This window comes from Aquarana catesbeiana, linkage group LG11, assembly GCF_042186555.1.
Source record: "Aquarana catesbeiana isolate 2022-GZ linkage group LG11, ASM4218655v1, whole genome shotgun sequence".
In the NCBI taxonomy this organism is placed as follows: Eukaryota; Metazoa; Chordata; class Amphibia; order Anura; family Ranidae; genus Aquarana; species Aquarana catesbeiana.
The window spans coordinates 195,805,008-195,826,270 of NC_133334.1; the positions used below are offsets into that span (position 1 = coordinate 195,805,008).

General features: G+C 39.0%; 1 protein-coding gene across 2 annotated transcripts in view; it reads right to left on the reverse strand.

Annotated features, from left to right (window-relative positions):
• The window catches only part of LOC141112370 (protein cornichon homolog 2), a 411,398-nt gene extending 390,600 nt beyond the window's left edge, over nucleotides 1-20,798 (reverse strand). The window contains exon 1 of one of the 2 annotated variants that reach the window (XM_073605161.1): nucleotides 19,776-20,798. In XM_073605161.1, coding sequence (XP_073461262.1) covers nucleotides 19,776-19,856 — 81 coding nt within the window. In that variant the 5' untranslated portion in view covers nucleotides 19,857-20,798. The remainder of the gene's footprint in view (nucleotides 1-19,775) is intronic. The other variant, XM_073605160.1, reaches the window with a different exon arrangement.
• Between the last annotated feature and the right edge of the window lie 465 nt (nucleotides 20,799-21,263).

Consider the following 21,263-nt stretch of genomic DNA (forward strand, 5'->3'; position numbering starts at 1 on the left):
GCTTACCGAGACGAAGTGATAGACGCCGGCGATCTTATACCCCCCAACACACGTGCAGTGTCTGACATCACTGCACGTGTGAGCGGACTAGAGATGCCACTGCGCATGCGCGCAACAACAAAGCTCCCGGTCCTACAAGGACCAGGAGACTTTGCGGCAGTGTCAGATGCTGCGTGTGTAAACACGCAGCAGACAAGGCGCTAGACTGTGAAGCCGATGTGACAGTGGCAACACAGTCTACTGGAGATGGACCGATCATAAGATCGACAGGTGTCGGTGGCATAAAGCGGGCAGATGCTGGGATTGCATTGCCCTTGGGTGTCCATACAGCCAGAGCATCCCTGTAAACCCAGATGAGAAGCACTTGGAGTGAACCCACACCACCCACAGGGACCCAGCAGAAAGAGTCACTTTGGGCAGATACAAGGAGCCTGTCAGAGAGCTTACCTGATTGGGCGTCGTCGCGCGCCGGGGCGCGTTGGTGCGCGCTTTCCTGCGGGTGCTCGGGCGCCTGCTTCTGTGGGCACTGGTGTTGGCATGCCGGCTGGCCGTGGTGGACGCGGTGGTGCCTATGGGCGCTGCTATGCGTTCGCCTGGTGGCGCTGGTGTGCATGCCGCTGTCCGGGGGCGCGCTCAGGCGCGTGCGGGTGTGCGGGTGCCTGTGCGTAACGGTGCGTGCACGAACGCGGCGTTTGGCGCCAATCAGCCTATTTAGGCTTGCTTCTCTCTCTGATCAGTGCTGCCTGATCAACAGCTCCATGCCTAGTTCCTGTTTCCTGTTTCCCGTTTCCTGTTCCTAGTTCCTGTGATTCCTGTGTTCCTGATCTGTTGACGACCCGGCTTGCCTTTTGGACTCTCCTGACCTCCGCCTGCATTTGACCCCGGCCTGTTTGACTTCGCTTCTGCCTGCTCCTTCTGTACCTCTGCTGCCCGCCTGTTGCCAAAACCCAGCTTGTGCACTAACCTGTCTCCAGCTCCTGTTCAGCATCTGTTGTCTGTGCCGCTGACTATCATCTGCTGTTTGAAGACTCCTGCACAGGCTCTCATACCACTCCGCACTCGTGGGCCTCCTGTCTGCTCTACCAGGGGCCGCGAGTCGGATACGTAAGGGAGCCTACCCTCTGCCCAAGTGGACTCACCGGTCTGGTAAGTGAGAGACCTGACAGAGGCATACGGGGCAGGGGAGCGGGGGGGAGGGGAAAGGGGGGAGAAAAAAGGGGAAGGGGAAATGGAAGGAAAAGGGAGGGAAAGAAGGAAAGGGGGAAGGGGAAGTGGTGGCACCAGAGAATGGAAAAGAGCTCAATGGAAGTCTGGTTGGCGGAATGAGGCAGATGGGGACACGTGGGGGACCAAAAAGCCCCAACCACCCGCACACCATTAGGGCGAAAAGGGCTGGGTCCCCAACGTATTCCCCAATTGTGGCAGGTCCGACAATACACAAATTACTAAAAATGTATGCACATAAATAAAGTCATCAGCTTGTCATATAACAACATGTACCCTACACCTTGGTGCTGCTCAGGGATTTGCTCACGCCTGCCCCCGGCGGCTTGCAGGTAGTCACCTTCCATCTTTGGGCAATTTGGGGTGCCTGCTGGGTAGGGGAGGAGGATTTGGGCCTGTGGTAGGCACTAGGCGTTCAATGGTCATGATCTAGTGTGGTGCTTGATTATGTCTGACAACTCACAAAATTTATTGCGTGTTCTACCTATGTTTATATCTGCTGCACTTTACCATTGTTTTTTGTTTGATTGTGAATTTCTCGTTATAGAATTTACAGTAACGATACAGGTACAACCATCTGTCCCTGAGGAAGCCACTTCTGGCGAAACATGTAGGACCTCTAATTACATGCATACAGGATTGGCCACCACACTCTCAGGCTTAGTCTTGTAAACCTCGCTACAAATGGTTTTAAACTTCCTGTAGTTTGGTGCACACCCTGTATATGTAACAGTATACAAACTTGCTTTTTTTAAACTTTGTCAATAAAATTTCATATGTTTTATATAATGTATTTTGGTTTTCCTTTGGCACCGTAATAATCCCTGCATCCCTGGTTCACATATAAGATGTCATCTATGTAGCGGAACCACCGTAGCACGAAGGAAAAAAGATCTGAATGCTCATCGTTGGCAAATAGATCTCATTCCCACCCCCCCAGGTACAGGTTCGAATAGGAAGGTGCACAGCACGTACCCATAGCGACCCCCTGTACCTGGAGGAAGTGGAACCCATCAAAGGAAAAAACATTCTTGGTAAGAATGTGGAAGAGTAGTTGTAATACAAAGCCATTGAGGCTTGCAAACTTGGGTCCCCTTTCACTAAGGAACCTAGCAATAACCTCCATACCAAATTCATGTGGAATTGATGAGTATAAGGCCTCAACATCTATGGCTACCAAATAGCAGCCAGGGGGCACAGTAAGGCCATCCAGGCTTCTCAAAAGGTTCGGGGTATCCCTAATATAGGAAGGTAGTACGATGACGTGTGGGCGTAAGTATTCATCAACAAATTTGCTTGCTCTTTCTGTTTTCGAGCCTACACCAGATACTATGGGGCACCCCAGTAGATTTTTGGGGTTTTTGTGTATTTTGGGGAGCGAGTAAAAAGTTGTGATTCTAGGGGAGGGAATTTGTATGATCTCAAAAATCTCCCTGGTGATCAAACCGTCGACAAAGGCGGATTGTATGATGTCGTCATATTGCTGGTTAAATTTGGTAATGATATTTTCAGATATTGGTTTGTACCATAGTCTATCCTTATGGATGTCCCAGCACGTTTCTATATTGAAGCTCGTCCATCACTACCACGTTACCGCCCTTGTCTGAGGGCTTGATCCCCAAGTGAGAACTTCTACTCAGGTTGTCAAGTGCGGCCTTGTGTGCTTCATTCAAGTTTTGATGAGCCAGTTTTTGAAACAATAGTAATTCAATATCTTTGGTGGTCTGAGTGAGGAAAGTCCACACATTTGAATTAATATGTAGGGATGGAAACTGGGTGGATTTTTTCTTGACCGCCTCACCTAGTGATTTGATATCATCTAGGCATCCGGATTCAAACGACAATACCCCAAAATGATATCAAATCACTAGGTGAGGTGGTCAAGAAAAAATCCACCCATAAAATCAGCCTCAAAAAGGCTTTTCGAAAAGCTGTGGCTAGACCTAGGAATACCATTCTCTTCTGTAATGTAAATTTGTAAGTTCTGTATATAATTGTATTCTATTTTGTATGTATTACACACTGCCCTCACTGTGCACACAGCACTAATAATGTTTTCAGTACATTTACATTCTTTCGAGTCCTGATTAGAATTAGCCTGCCTATGTAACGCCCCTTGTTACCATAAACGTACAATTGTAGTATTAATGTGATACCTACGTAATCATGTGTATAAAAACCTTCAATTGCGTCATAATAAAGCAGAACAGTCATTTGGAAAGATGCTGAGCGTATCTTTTGTGTCTGTTCCCTACTACAGTAGTTATTATTAATTTGGAACCACTAATCAATATGAGGATAGGAGTTGCCTATCATCAAAATATCCTGGTCAAGTAGCGAGCCAGCCAGGAGGGGCTTTGCAGGTGACCCTGAGAATCCGAAACAAGGAGCTTGAGACGATCCGGGAATTTCTGATAATCAGCCGGCTGAGGTAAGCCTTTTGCTTACATTTGAGTTATCAGACTTCTTTGATCGGTAAGGCATTTTCGTGACAAAGGGTACCTATTTTACTCCCCTTAATCGAATTGTATTGATTGGTGGTTTTATGTTATGTTGTCACTGTCTACTGTCCTTCGGAGTGTTATAGATAAGAAAGGGAAGAATAGTGCTGTTCACAGGTATATGTAGTGCACATCTAAAAGATGAAGTAGTTTAGAGGCAAGAGGGTATAGGCACACGTAGAGAAGACTGGCCAGTCATTATGGGCATTAAATTAAGTAAGGGAATGAAGGGTAAGAGACCCTCAAAAATGCCCAGTGCAAGAGGAGCGCTATATATGAACCGAAGGTGCGGTTCCGCCTATACTGAGCCCCTAGATTAATGGTTAAAGTGGACAGGGATTCACAATGGTGAGCGTCTGATCATAGACTCATAGAAGGTACAGTATGTGAAGTATAGTATTACAATACATTGGATGCAAAGGATATCAGAACAAAATAAGGAAAGCAGAAGTTAAGCAAGGAAATATAAAAAAGAGTTAAAAGAAATTGGGAGAATGATATGCATGTGTTGTGTACAAATGGGAAAAATGTAAGCAATTTTAGAGAGATATTCGCGTATGTGTGTGAATGCTGGAACCTTTAGTTCTATCGCTTGTGTGTGTCATGTACGCAGATGTGACCCCCTCCTTTGTGCTCTCATGAAAGAATGTGGCTGGAAAGAGAGATCAGTGATAAGCTGGAAGGACACCATGCCAATTTCATTTTTTTTAGCCAAAACATTTATAACAAAATGTGCCGGGTTAACGAATCTAATGATAAACAATCTGATCACAATTATTTTTGAATCTGTTGTCCAAACATGGTAAAATGAAGGTTACATTTAACCGTGTATTACACAAATTGAATATCCTTTGACAGTGGAAACAGTGCATTTAAAAAAGGGAAATTAAGTAAAATTATGTAATATGTCCCCCTTTAAGGAAATTTATCTGTGGATATATATTAGTGTGTGATATTGAAATTATCATTAGAGTATTACTTTCTAATATGAGTTTAACAATTTTATTAATAATATAGATATATTGAAACTGGTTTAGACAACCTTTGGTTGGAAATGAAATCCAGGTTATTGGGAACATTTGTAAAAATGGGATTAGTTTAGATTAATGCAGGGTTCCACTCAAATGTTTAACTTATTCTTACCCCCTTCAGTTAATTGCATAGATGTTCAAATGCCGCACAAAATTTTTTTTTATCGGTGTAATTACCTTTATATTGTACTTTATTGTGGCACTTCCTGTCTCTCCTCCCATGGGAGTAGGCGTGTTTATTGCCTTTCCCCGACGCCGCACTGTCTCCTGGGAGCTTAGTGTCTGGCTTCCCAAGATTCAGTGCGGGAAACAATGATCATGCATGTGAACAAGCTGTGAATGAACATCATTCATTGCGTCCAGGAAATCCATGCTTGTGGGCTTCACATGCCCACAAGCAAGATGGAAACAGCCAGCATCACATTTTTTAAGTTATTCTTCAGTACGAAAACAGACAGAGGCGGAAATATTACACCCAAACTGTGAGTATTATTTTGGGGTTAGCAAAGTGTCTCAATAACCTAAAAAAAAAAAAAAAAGATTGGTCGCCGGACTCCCGCTTTAAGATAACAATTTTGTAATTTTACATTTATACAATAAGCCCTTATTGAGAGAAAAAAAAAGATTAAGATGAGGTTGTTAATTGGAATACAGCTGCCGTAATGTTTGACAAAGCCAAGATGGATGGGATACATAAGAAGTTTTTCTACAAAAATGAAATCTTAAGGGCTGATAAAAACTGTTATGGCGGTCCATGATGCGAGAGTAATAATAAATAAAATTTAAATATAACAGACCCATCACATCAAGTCTACACACCCTGTTAGCATAGATGCCACCTGCAGCCAGTTGTTCTATAGTTTTTGATGTGACTGAGTGCTTTCTGGTCCATCATACAGATTGTTGGTCCTTTTGTTTTTATTTATTTTTATTTTTGAAATCCAAAGCAGAATGTGTGGATTGTTAAATGATGTGCCCCTTTTCCTTGTAAGTGCAGTGGTATACGCAGAAGAATATTTTGGATTTATTGACATCTCTGCTTGACCGAAGGGTATTGTTATCATTTATTATAATATTGCCAGGAAAAGTTGTCTTTTTTAAACATGAAATGGGAATTCTTACACAAACAGCATGATAGAAAACAAGCAATTGTAATATATTTATGCAAGCTGGACCCAGTAATGAAGGGTTCACCCCGATATACCAGAGCTGTAGCTTTATGCAAAGGTGCTAGACAAAGTTACAGACATTATTTTGGTCAAATATTTAATTTTTAATGGTCCCATATTCTGTGCAGCAAATATACAGCTAACTAAATGTTTATCTAATGAAAGGTTCAAAATATTAATTTGTTTCTTTATGTACAAATCAAACAATGAAAAATGCATACATTTGAATCCAGCCACCTTATTGCCTCTATTGGAGGAGGCTGGAGACAAAGGAAGCCACATGTGTTAAATTGATGATGTAGGAATCAGTTGCTGTGAGCCCAGTGCAGGACACACTCCCTGAAGACCCAGATATTAAATTTTTTGTAGATTTGATCCCGGTTTTATAATGAATATGGCAATACCCATACTGAGTATGCAGTTTATCGCCCAGAAGGATACTCTTTATTTAGAGTCATTGGATCCTTTTTCCCCAGCTCAAGAAGCAGAGCTCCATGTTTTAGCAAAGCCTGTGAGCTATAAAAAGAGTTTATATTTATATAGATAGTCAAGATATAGAGAGCTTTTGGTTCCATTTGAAGGACCAGAAGTTTGTTTTTACTTCGGCAGGTAAACCAATCAAGCATGCTAAGTTAATTTGATCGGCTGTTTTCAGCCTTCCAGGTTCTTGCTGAGGTAGCCATACTAACATTAAAACTCACACATGGAAGCAGACCAGGTGACAAAGGATGCTGCATTTACAGCCCCGGACACTTGATAGGTCTGTGCAACTTATAGATTCCACCCTAGTTCTGGCCCAGTATAGCTGGGATTAATAATTCAACTTTAAGGACCCCAGAACAAGAAGAACAAGTGGTCCACAGGGGGCAACTTCTTATGAAACAGGACTTTCGAAAGGGTGATCATTCATGGCTGCCTTAGTAAATGAGCGTGGGATAGAGCCAGGGTTCACCACAGTTGATTTTATAACATACCACTTCTTGTTTTACCTGTTACCAAAGGTGTTACCAAAAGCTGAACATCCTTTCCAGAGATTTCTTTTTGCAAAAGATATGTGCAAAACTTGAAGGAAAAGTCACCTGGATCCACACCAGACACTGCAAAAATGACTAAATTAAAGAAATCTCTGTGTTCGATTTGTTTTCCTCTTGCGATCACAGTCTAGGGTACTTTTTGGTTCAATTACTTTAATTGTAAGGGATATATATATATGCACATATATATATAATGTGATTTGAAAAGTAGTTTAGCCATGTTGAAGTCACATTTGTCTTTTGTACGTCTTCCATTTTATTTAGAATTGTCTGTGTTTACATGTGCTGATAAGTCAGCATGCCAACAATTAAGCTAGAAGGCCATTCTGGCCACAGGAGTGTACAGCCAGTACTCTGTAAATATGTCTTATCAATCATTTGTTTTTCACAATGAAAAGTCATTTTGTAATGAAAAAGCTGCTCAGCTATTATTTTCTCCACAATGGAGTTTTTGCCTCTTTGGCCAGGACTACCTCCACCTAAGCGTGTGGAGGTTCCAGGTTAAAGGTGATAGCAGGTATGGTTAGTGATCAAAATATTGATCAAAAGAGAGGAGACTGTAATGGAAATTTGTAAATGCTGTTATTTTGTATGTATTGCACACTGCCCTCACTGTGCACACGGCACTAATAATGTTTTCAGTACATGTTTACATTCTTTCGAGTCCTGATTAGAATTAGCCTGCCTATGTATTGCCCCTTGTTACCCTAAATGTACAATTGTAATATTAATGTGATACCTACGTAATCATGTGTATAAAAACCTTCAATTGCGTCATAATAAAGCAGAACAGTTATTTGGAAAGATGCTGAGCGTATCTTTTGTGTCTGTTCCCTACTGCAGTAGTTATTATTAATTTGGAACCACTAATCAATATGAGGATAGGAGCTGCCTATCATCAAAATGTCCTGGTCACTTCCCAGGACCCAAACATACAGACTCTAACGTAGTGAGGTTTATAACCACTTACTCTGACCAACATCAGAAAATACGGTCGGTAATCCAAAAACATTGGCACATTTTGCTGGCGGACCCTATTCTAACCAAGTATATAGGGCCCAAACCCGAAATTACCTACCGACATGCAGGATCTGTTAGAGATCATTTAGTGTGGAGCCACTATCGTAAAACCGAAAGTAGAGCCCAAGATCCACCGAGTCTGTTTCAATGTGGTGCCTGTGATTTCTGTGACCTATTATTTGTGGAACCCTCTATTCCTCTTCCAACGACACCACATTACTTGTCAAACTAACGGAGTGATATATATCATTTTCTGCCAATGTGGAGCATTCTACATTGGCAAGACAATCAGGCCATTTTGGAGGAGGATGAAGAGCCACGTTTACTATGCCTCTAGTGGCCTTCTAAACACCATTATGGGCTACCATATAGCCTTTAAGCATAAATACAACCCAATGGTCTTCAAATTTGCTGCTTTTGATGTTATCCATAAAGACCCCCATGGGGGGTAATTTTGACCGAAGAGTTCTCCAAAGAGAGACTCAATGGATACACAATTTGCAGGCCACCATATATCCGGGCCTCAATGACATGATGCGTTTTAGACCTTTTCTGTAATGTGATCGTACAGTTTATTTCCATACACACGTGTATTTGCCCTGTGCATTCCCTCCCCTTTTTCTCCCCGTTTTCCTGCTCATCCCCGTAAGGTATTGTACCCCATTTGACAAATATTTGTTTGTTTTTCATTTATTTTTTATTTATTTTCTATCTTATTTACAGTGTTTGCTTACCCAACAAGTAAAGGATCCTACAAATGGATCAATGTGATATCACACAATATATACAATTTGTATGTATTTATATTATGAGCTTTTTTCTTGGCTATATTTCAAGCCAACTACTCTGATTTTATCTTTGAACAATGGAAGCAGATTTATTATTATATATATAACTGACTCATAAGTGTTGAGCTCGAGCTGAGGCCCGCTCGTTGTGCTGCCTACAATACCCACAATCCCCTTCATCTAGTACATTGTGACGTGATTACTTCATATGATGCTGTTTCATTGATGTGCTGGGACACGGCCACTCAATATAAATAGCCCGATTTTCCACATGGGCTTTGTGTACAGCACCCGGCTGTCTCCCAGGGGCATATCTGTATATCTCAGTCTCCATGTAAGTACTCTTCTTTACTCTCATATATGCAATCATTTGGGTCAGTGCTAATGGTTTCTAAAGCAATCTCTCTTACATCTTTTGTCTATAGGCATAACACGCTAGCTTGGGCTGCACTATATGCCGCTAGCAGTGCTCAACCTAATTAGGTTTTTCTACCTTTTTCTATCTTTTTCGGATACTGGACCTTTCAGTATTGTTGCTCTTTTGATCCTTTCATGCTTGGATATAAGACACACATCTGCCCCTGCTATAGCAATATCTGAAGTTTACTTACCAGTAGGTATTTTTGTATTTTGTATTTTTTGTTTCTATTTTTGTTCCTTAGTGTTTTTTATGCAAATAAAAATGTAATGTAAATTACTTGCTAGTCCATATTTTACCCATTAGAACCCATTGCATTTTGTTTACTTCCTTACAGTTTGCTATAAACTTTCCAGATTTTTGGAAATTTTTTCACCTACTGGGATTTTGTACATGAGGCCTAACCAAATCTCCTTTTGCTATCTACCTGTCCCTTCTGGTTTCTCTTGGATAGCTCAGCATATGCTTTGTAATGTAATGTAATGTTTTTTTGTAATGTCTTTGTATGATATTAACTGTAATATATCCCATTTCAGACAGTGAGATTCGCTCTCTTTTTTCTTTTTGTTACATCTCTGAACCTTGATCGTGTCCTGAGGAAGTCTAATGGTGAAACACGTAGACGCACAAGGGCTCACTGTACAAACTGTATCATCTCTATGTTCCCCATGTTTTTTATCTTTTTTGAACACTATGTTTATATGATGTACTTTTTTCAATAAATGTTATGAATACTACTTTGGTTATTTCTCCATTGTTTCCATGCCCTAAAAGTCTGTCTTTTGGTTACTCTAGCAGTATCCCCTTCTATTTCCCGGTTCATGTAGAACATTATCATACTTATCATACTTAGCAGACATTCGGGGGTATATAGTTTGGATTCATATAAGTTTGGGCACACAGATATTATAGAAAACATTATGCTTTCTATAAATCAAGATATAATAACAAATTTTACATAACCAGCAACTATACTCTTACAAAGATTCTGTCAGAGGGGGGAGGAGCAAACTGGTGCAGGTATGAATTATAGGCACCTAGATGTGATTGTGCTGAGGCATTGTGGGTGGATTTACACATGGAAAGGGCCAAGCTAGCACAAAGGCAGGAGGCATTTGGGGTAACTCAGCTGCAGCAGGAATCCCTCCTTGTTCTCTACTGGCTGTCTCTTGCATACTGCAGGACCTGGCTGTGAAAATGACAGTCCACCCATGCAGATTACACTGAGAGCAGCTTTCCTGATGTAATTACCAGGGCTTCTCCATGCACGTGACAGCCAGATCCCAATCTATATTAAGGGAGTTGATTGTAGTCCCTGACACACACACCATAGAAGCAAAACTAACATAATAAAATGTTCAACCCCATATTATGCCCTTGGACCCATTCACACTTCTCCATTCTGTTATCCCTTAGGGCCCATTCACACTTCTCTGTGCTACAATACGTCTGGATATAGTTGCATTGAACATAATTGATTGAGTAGTGATAGGCCCCTGAGTAGGTTCATTAAAAGTGAGTTCAAGGTTATTCATTTTGAATGGGCCATCAAAATACAGGAACAGATCTAAAAACAAACATGCAGCATTTTGTTTTCCAATACAGCGCACCACAATGCATGGTAGTGCATAAATATGTGTTGTGGTGTCCTGCAACACATCTGTGTCTGAGCTGCATAGCCATATGAGTTGGGGTGCCATTCAAAATGAAGGGCACCACAATATGCTAATTCTTGTAAGGTGCATTGCAATAGCACACATTCTAACAAGCACATTTCTATAACGCATCAAACTGCATGTGAATGGGCCCTTTTTAGTTTTTAGTTCCAATATTGTTTTCTGTTTTGCCATGCTCACCATTACTAAATCACATTAGTTTACCTATGTCACAACATGTCTCCCAAATTGGTTCAGTTTTCTGATTTAAGCCAAAGGTGAGAACCATGGGGCCAAAGAACAGCGACTCTCATTTCTGGCCCCGACATCAGGCTGGCCATTGTATGTGTAGACATGCAAGCAGGGGAATAGTTTTTTTAATGAGCATGTTGAGAAGAAAAATACAGCATGCCATGGCTTTTGTGGATTTGGTTAAAAAAGTGGGCATGATCAATAAAGTGGGTGTTGCTTCATGATTTGCAGTGTGCCATCTTTCCCTTTTTGGTTTGCTATGGTTTAGACAGAAAAAAGGTTAATGGGTACACTAAAAAGAGTGTCAGTAAAATAAGTCCTATTTTTGGTGTACGAGGCAGCAAAAAATAGCTTCTAGCATTAGTATTAGTGTCAGCAGTGACAACACTCAGTGGTAAAAATATATCCTCTACACCATGGTAATAATAATATATAAAATATATGATGAAAAAATGAAAAATATATAAAATGACACGTGCTTAATAGCCAAATAATAAAATGACAATGTGCATTCATATAGTGATAAAAAATATTAACGCAAATAAGCCTGTGGAAATCTAAATAGATCCAAATACTGGAATAAAAAGTGCTTAGGTGCACTGTGCAAAGTTCACTCCATGCGATTCAGTATGCTGTGAAAGTGATGCGATAATCAGACGCTGTGTTCTCACTCAGGTGCTCCCCCCATGTAATGAAGGCTCACCTTAAGGTGTGTGACCTTGCTGTTAAGCTTGGTCAATACACGCTTTGGAACCACTACAGGGTTCAACAGTGCGTCTGGGATCCTGGATCAATCGCCAATGTGCTTCAGTAAATCAATGAAAAAAGGATTTCATAGTGTAGTATGCTTATGCAATTTATTGAAACAAAAATGTACAGGTCCCACACAGGGTACTCACAATATCCAGGCGCCTCAGTGCGCCATTCTACATAAAGCAAAAAATGAATGGTTGAAACCGGCCGGTAACAGATGGTATGCTGATGGTTCCAAACAGCTGATCTGCTAAGCGTGCCGTCCTGTCCCCTTCCCCTACATGTGTCGATACAAGGGAATTTCGTATCTTCCTCAGGTGATCACCTGTTAGGAACGATCAGCATACCATCCCATTACCGGCCAGTTTCAACCATTCATTTTGTCTCTTAATATTAATAAGGAGTTATAAGAAGTGTCTTACACAGATGGAACAGGTTACACAGATTGGAACAGTGGGGAATTTTAACTACCTTTAACCACTTGCCACACAATCACTTACAGTATATATACGTGATTGTGTTTAAGTGGTTTTGCCAGGGCAATGGCTGCAGCTGTCAGCCATAACCCCATTATTTACATTTTCAACAACTTTAAAAGTTAAATTTTAAAGCATGACATGTTAGGTATCTATTTACTTGGCGTAACTTCGTCTTTTATATTGGACCAAAAATTGGGTTATACAGTATATATTGTGTTTTTTTGCATTCAAATTCATTAAAGTGTATTTTTTCCAAAACAATTGCGTTTGAAAACCGTTGCGTAAATACCGTATGACATAAAACATTGCAACTACCACCATTTTATTCTCTAGGGCCTCTGGTAAGAAAAAAATATATAATGTTTGGGGGTTCTAAGTAAATTTCTAGCAAAAAAATACAGATTTTTACTTTGTCAGAAAAGGCTGGGTCTTAAAACTGTTTTTTGTGATGCTAATGCTAAATATAGCAATAATGTGGTTATTTACTGCAGGATGATTTTATGGTCAGGAGACAAGTAGGTGGCACACTGCATAGCACAGTCAAATACAATCACTACAGCACATTAACTGTGAACAACAAAGGAACCAATTCGATTTTAAGTTATTGTTAAATGAGATGCAATAAAAAACACAAAATGAGACTGGTTACCATTGGTTACATTAGGTGCACAGTCATTGCAAATTGCACAACCTTATTAAACAAACCTCACACAAACCTTTTATTCAAATATTGTTATTCTCCTTCACTATTAGCATTTATTTCACTAGTGGGAAATTAACTAATTAAAAAAATGAGTCCTTCTATTTAATTCAAGTTAGGATGAAAGCATAATAAACTGTGACACTAAATATTGAATGAATCAAAAATGTAGCGGTGAAATAAAATTTCAGGCAAAATATAATCATTAAAAAGAACAGAAACAAAAAAACAAAGAAGTTCACTGTTGATATTTGCATTGTGGGTGGTAGTCACATTGAAGAGAGACAGATGAAAAATACATGCAGAAAAATGTAGAAATTATCCTAACAGAGAAGAGCAAAATTCCAGCATGACGTAATCTGGAATGAGAAAGGCGTAAAGGAAAATGGCTGAAAAGGAAGCTAAATAATAAACCTAATACTGATGAGCATTAATGAGAAAATAAAAATGGGGCAAATATAGAAGAAAACGTAAATATATGTACTGCTGCAAATGCTTTAATGGAACTTTTTCTGATAATACTGGTACACTATTATTGAGTTTTTCACCTGAGATATTATTTTTTTAAGGTTATGAAATGTTTGTTATATGCATTTTGGAAAATATTTGTTATTATCAATAATAAATAGGATTAAAGTTTTTCTCCCAAACATTTAAAATGATCTCATTCTTGTAATAGTAATGTCAGTGGGAAGATTCCACATTATGTAATATACAATTTTTACACTTTCTTGCCCTTCATACCAAATGTTCACAGGTCAATATTGATTTTCTATGTGGATTAATAAACTGTAAGAGGCAAAAAGAATGTGACATATAAGCCCCCTTCCCATACAGAATCTTTGCCTGGGCACTCAGGATTCTGAAAAGTCCTGGACCATTAGCATAAGGTTCAGTGCTTTGTGAGGGTTACCATTTCTCTATGGGACCCTTCCAAACACACCCAAAAAAGGCATATGGTCTGATAACAACATGTCAGCGAGTTGTATGCCTATTGCCCCCTGGTAATTTTTTACATTTCTTTTTTTTTTTTTTTTTTTTTAATAAAGTTTTTGAAGTCCTGATTTCACAAGGTAGAATTGACAATTTACATTGTTGGTGCTTGTCTGTGCTTTTCTTCAAGAAAATGTATTTGTTTAAAAACAAATGTAGTAAATCAGTAAGCACATTATATTATGTCTTCTATAAGAATACTGTACATCTAAGAACAAACAAGTGTAATAAAAAACAGGCCCACCCTAATTATAAAAAAAAATCGAATTGGTAATACCATATTTATCGGCATATAACACACACCTTTTCCCCCTGAAAATCAGGGGAAAATCGTGTGCGTGTTATATGCTGATCCTTGCTGTCTCTTAAGGAAGAGGAGCGAGCGCTGCTGAATTACATAGAGCCGCGATCTCCTGTGTACCCGGCGCTCTGTCACGCACAGCCTCCTGGCCCCGCATTGAGCCTCTGTTCTGTCTATCATATGAGCAGGGCCTGGAGGCGTGGGCAGGTACACAGGAGCTTGTGGCTCTGTGTAAATCAGCGGAGCTCGCTCCTCCTCTTCCCTCGGAGACAGCAGGGATAATCCAACACTGTGTAATCAAACACTGGTGAGGCTGCTATGATGGGAAAGGTGAGGCTGCAGCTGGGCACTGAACAAGCTGCATTGTTGGGCCATTTAATGGCTGTAGATGGGCACTGAGCAGGCTGCATTTTTGGGCAATTTAATGGCTGCAGATGGGTACTGAGCAGGGTGCATTGTTGGACAATTTAACGGCTGCAGATGGGTACTGGCGAAGCTGCATTGATGAGCTGTGACATAATTTTGCTTTAAAGTTCTTTATTTAAAATGTATGCTTTTTTTCCTGAAACTTCCCTCTTAAAATGAAGGTGCGTGTTATACGCCGATAAATACGGTTCACATTCATTTATATGTTGCCTCCCTATAACATCTGCTGGACTAGTAATATTTATTTTGGCAACAAAAGTACATCACACACAAATCACCAATGTTTCACATTTTACACATTTATTATTTTACTCTTATTTCAGTAAAAACATATGAGCAAAGAACTAACCCTCTTCCAGAAAAATAGGGAAATAATTGTGTATGTACTTTATTCTGTACTGTTAAAACAAGAAAATATTTTTTGAGGAAAAATGTTCTGTTGGCCCAAAGATCACTTGTAGAACTGTAAAACCTATATCATTATCATTTAAAATGTTGCTAAACCCACAACAGTAAAATCAGTCTGTATATGCAGTAAATCATGCTTGTTATACTCACTGTGGAACCTAAGGGGTTAATCCTCTGCATTGTGTAAAAAGGCTGTTTGATCCTGGCTTCTCTGATCCTCCCCTCCTTCCACTGACCCCTAATAATTTCCTGATAACACAGACTCTATGGAGTCAGGCTGTACATGCTAAGTTTAGTGTTTATTGATCGAGGTTTTTTTTTTTTCTTGGGAGGATGCATGTGATCAGCACAGGGCCAATCAGCACTGTCCAGACAGAGAGTCAGGGGTCTTGCAGTCTCATAGGTCAGTCAGAAAACTCATCCTACTAGCTTTATTCATAGCTTGGCTGGACACTGATAGAAGTCACAAGACTGCTCTAACTGCTGATGAGAATAGGTATTTAGCAGTTTATATTTGCTAAAATAATTGAATTTCCATGTTCTGTGTACTGTGAGAGACCAAATATAGTGAATGCAAGGTCCTGGGTTTAGTAACACTTTAAGGTCACAGCTACAAAATCAGTCAGAGGAAATTTTTACAATTTGGTTTCTCTATTTACTTAGTTAGTACCATGTATCTTTTTTGATTCTGCCTTATTTTATTGTGTGTTGACAATAATCGAATGCTTAAAAAATATACATATATTTATTTATTACAGGTACTTATATAGTGCAGTCATAAAAGGGCTAGTTTAGACAGGAGCCAGGTAACCTATTAGCATGTCTTTGGAGTGTGGGAGGAAACCAGAGTACCCGGAGGAAACCCATGAGGCACAGGGAGAACATGCAAACCCTGTGCAGTTAGTTCCATGCATAGTCATTGCTAACTTCTTTGGAAAATCCTATTTTCCTGGCTGTCATAATGATGCAATGAATTTGTTATATTCTGAGCCTCCGACCTTAAAACAAAATGCAGTTTAAGAGTTCTAAGTTCACTCTAACTTTCGGATTTAATTTCAGTGACTCCAAAAGTATGGCAGCCAAAGACAACCAAGAAACTTGTGTTTTTAAAAAGGGGGCAGCAATGGCAGCCTTCCTTTAAAGGGAATTTGCCTGGAGAGAGAAACAGGGACTGCTGACTTGTTTTGGAATGTGCATGCTACAGGGCCTTCATCTTTTTCCTGCTTCATTACTATGTGAGTTACTGACCCAGCACAAGCAATTACCACATTTGCTTCCTGAGAAGGTCCTTTTATGTTACCTAAAGAAAATTGAGAGATGGCTACATAACTGTCAATAATTTAAAGAATTCAGTTAATCTCTATATCTGTACAAACTAACCAACCAACAGAACCTAAAACAACTTTATAAAACAACTTTTTCAGTAAAAATAAAATTATTGTTTATGGAGTCTCCATGTCTTTGGGGGTTCATACTGGATGCAGTGACCGTGTTTTTCTGCACAAGATGTGGTGCATAAACCTAAAGGGTAACTCCACTTTCATGGGAAAAAAATAGCAAATAAAATATAATAATATAGAATATAAATATGCAACACAAGTCATATTGTGATTGAATGTTATTAAATAACGACCTTTTCTTTTGAATCTGCAGCACAGAATGTGTACAGAATGCCCCAGAAACATAATTTCCTGCTTGTGTGATTGGCACAATGATTTTCCCAGAAGTCTACACTAAGATACAATTCAGATTTTTGGCATTCCCTGCAACAAAAATGTAATTTTTGGTAAGATACTGCCAATTGGAAATAACGTCTAAAGGGATGCAGACCCTCCAACTTTCCTCATTAGAGCCCTGATTCTGCAGCAGCTGGTTAATAATTTTTAAATTGCTCCAATTAGACTCATTCAGCACAGGGGCACAGAGGAACAAACAGTGATTTCTTAAGAATAACAAAAGGTAGGAATCTGCAACAAAGTGTGTTTAAATCCTTGCAATGTACATAGATCACCCAGAGGGGAATGTTTTTTTCTCAACAAAAGTGGAGTTACAATTTAATGAAGTGTTATACACAGAACTGTGTTCCCCAGAAGGTCTGTACTTACTATGTACAGTGGATGCAGCCTTTTGTACTGTCTGCAGTCCGGCTGGTAAATGGAACATAGTTGTACAGGTGCAGCAACATTCCATTTAAGTCTATTACACACAACACACACTACATTAGTACACAGGCATGGGCAGCCTGGAACCAGATTTTTTACCATCTGGGATACAGACAGAATGACACTGCCATTGGATGGGGGGGCACAACTATATTTATTGAGGGGGATATAGAAGGGACCCAGTGTTTTTATTTATTATTATTGTGAACATGTAATTTAACAGTTACAGTTATGAAAGTGTTCATGTGCACAGGCTTCCAATAACCTCCAATTTTGAAGAAATTGTTCTAGTTATTTAAAAAATATGTTTATTTTTATAATCCTAGGCCTCAAGACTTCTGACAAACTAATGCTCTAATAAGCTCCGCCACTAAAAACTGCAGAAAATATTGAAAGTATAGTATAGTATAGTATAAATATTGAAAGTATAGTATGTACCTATTTTTGTGGATAGAAGGTGAACTATAATGGAGGATACATTCTCATTTTCTTATTGATGAGTGAAATCATACAAAACATGCACGCATATATATTATTAAATCACTTTAAAATGAATACTGTTATAGAATACAATTAGTAATTTATATTAGAAATGTAAGAGCGAAGAAGCAAAGCAGTGTGCAAAAAGTGCAATAGCCCATTGCCACCAATCAAAATTCACTCTACTGAAGTCAGGACAGTGAAAAAAGGTTTTGATTTGTTCTTATTAATGCAATTTGAACTTAATGCTTTGTTATTTGCACTATGTTATTAAATAATGCTGACAGTAGATTATACGGATACAGTGCCCAGACAAGGGGGTACAAAACACAAAAAAAGGGTGGATAATGTACATATGTTGTGGGATAAAAAAAAAAAGATTAAATAAAGTAGAACCATAAACCAAAGAGTAGATGAAAGACAAAAGAAGTATGACTGGTAGAATGGGATTGTATAATTGACACAAAGAGGACCATAAGAGGATGTTTGGAAGAATATGGTAGGGTGGTGGTCTGGATTGGACTGAGCTAGGATATGGTTAGTTCTCTGGGTACCACTTTATAAACATATGCAGTTTCCATGGAAACGAGCTCAGTCTCCACAGCAACAGAGAGAAGCAGAAACATAAAGGATGCACACATGGGGGAGGGTGTGGGCTAAGAAAATGTGACATATACAATTATACACACACATTGTGGCACAAGCATGCACTTTTAGACACATATATTAGGTTAGTATTTGCACATATAAATAAATAGCAGGACAACAATGATTAATGTGTGGAGGTAACCATGACTTTTAAAATACACAATGAAACCCAGCAAATCACAAGTATAGATACTTTCACTATTGCAATTAATCACCTACAAATTATCCGTTATACAATGAGAAACATCTATTTCACACAGGAAATCAATGTTAATTGACATTCAGAGAAAAGAATGATGATATACTGTGCAAAAATCATGGAATCATGTACATATAACTACATACTATATATACACACTGATTTTAGTGAAAAGATTTCAGCTTGCTGTTAGAACCTTTTATAATACACAGATCTTCTTCTGTGAACTACCACTTTACAAAAGTCTATAATTTTGCTGCCCTTAAAAGCTTCATAATATACACTGCAACATACACTGTGCATTTACACAGCTAACCAGTTGCACATTGTTGAAACACTGAACCCTCATATGTAAATATTGTAATGAATATATAACACTATATACATAGGAAAGTCCCCATATACTGTACTTCTGCAAATATTCAGTAATGTCAAGGAGGGACGTATGTACGTATGTGTGTGTATATATATATATATATATATATATATATATATATATATATATATATATATATATATATATATATACACACACACACACACACTTATTATTTATTTATATTATTTATTTATGAATTTATTTTTATACACACACTATAATTAAATATTCACTGCTAATAAATTGTCATTTCACCTGATAGAGCGCAAGCACAGCTGTGACTTCGGTACTGGAGTGTAAAAAGGTACACCTGAGACACATCACATACATATCTACACACAAAGGCAGATAACTACAGTGGGCATGTAGAATACAGCTATACTCCTTTATAGTACACTTACTGTATCAGACCTTAGCTTGTCTTTTTCATTTGTCTTTTGTTCTCAAACATTGTTCCCACCCTACATTTTTCCAAAATGAAAGTCCACATACTCTGGCACAGGCCAGCTATTTTCCTTTCCTTTCGCCTCAACATAAGGCACACCCACATGATACATTTTAGTTTATATCTGCCCAGAGGTTTTCAGTTAACCTTTGCCACTTTCACATCAGACATAGCATTTGCTAACATCAAAGATTACCCCAGCACCTTGAATGTGTTATTTGGAGGGGTGATCTGACTGTACAATTTGTATGCCCTCTGGATGCCCTTATGCCCTTTGGACCCTCAGCACCCTTTTAGTTTTGAGACTCACGTGCCAGATGATGAAAAAGATGAGAGAAGCACAGAGGACGAGTGTTAGCATGTAACAGAACGCAGCAAAGGTGAACGCCATCTCTGGAGGAGACACAGCTGAATGCAAGATTGCTCCGAGGAGAGGACTACTCTTCAAGAAGGCTGAAAAATGCTGCCAAGGTTGACTTTCCAAGTACGTTATCAGACAATGCTTAATTAGAGTTCCTTGAGACTGTCCAAATTCTGTGGCTACAAGTCCATCTGTTCAGCAAGTGCTCTGTGTGACTGCTTTAGTAGTATTCTGATAAACAATTTGCAGAAGGTGGTCAAGGACTTGAACACATTTAAAACTGCTAAAAATGAAAACTAAAACACTATCAAAAATATTGTTAAAAATACTGACTACAGCTAAACATGAAACATCTGAGAGCACTGCATGCCAAAAAGTATTATTAGGTATACAAATTAGGTAGCCATTAGAAAGAAAAGCTGCATGTAGCGTACAAACCTATAGGTTAGTAAACTGGTTGTATAGCCTGTGACATTTGGCACTTTAAATAGTGTCGATGGTTAAAAAATATCAATCTTGTGAAAAAATTGCTTCTTCTCCCCTCCGTGTAGCTTGCATTGTGTAGGAATCCGTGGTGGCACTTTACATACAAATGTGTATCAGAACCTCTTCATATGTGCCTTTATGTATAGATAGCAGTCACCTAACCGTCTTCTTTTTCTCCTCTGCCTATTTAGCAACTGTCTTCTTTATTTGTCCGTTTAAAATGTCTCTCACCTTTGTTGTATACTTCTTTTAAAGCTGTCTCTTCTTCTACCTGTATATTCACTCCACTTTTTGTCTGCACTTCTTCTTCAGCTGTACATCAGAAGATAGAAGTAGAAGCTGACACAAGCATCTTATAGCACACTCCTGTGTAATCTGTGATCACAGCTCCCTCTCTGTTAATGTTCTCCAGTACCTTGCACTCCTCCTGTCTGCCTCTCCCCCTTTTAAGTTCTTTCTCTCCCTCCCTCACCCTGTCACACCTCCTTCCTTGCTCTTTAATGCTTTTCTCCTCCCTTGCATTTTCTATCTATCTATCTATCTATCTATCTATCTATCTATCTATCTATCTATCTATCTATCTATCTATCTATCTATCTATCTATCTATCTATCTATCTATCTATCTATCTATCTAATCTATCTAATCTTTTTTATATACAGGCAATTATATGAACCACATCAATTTATGTCTATTTTTTTCTATTTTTTCCAGGTCACCTTTGTCTTCCCCTCCCTCTTTTGACATTAACAACAGTGTACATACAGTCTCTGGAGCATATCTTTGATACTGGGTGTCACAGTCTATTCTGGAATGAACTGTCATTTACTTCATTGTATCTGTCTCATTGTAGAACATCACAACACCCAGGTAATTGGGAACAGAAACACCAAAGCATTATTGTGACATCTAGTGGTGAGACTAGACAATGCAACTGACCCTTAAAAGTTG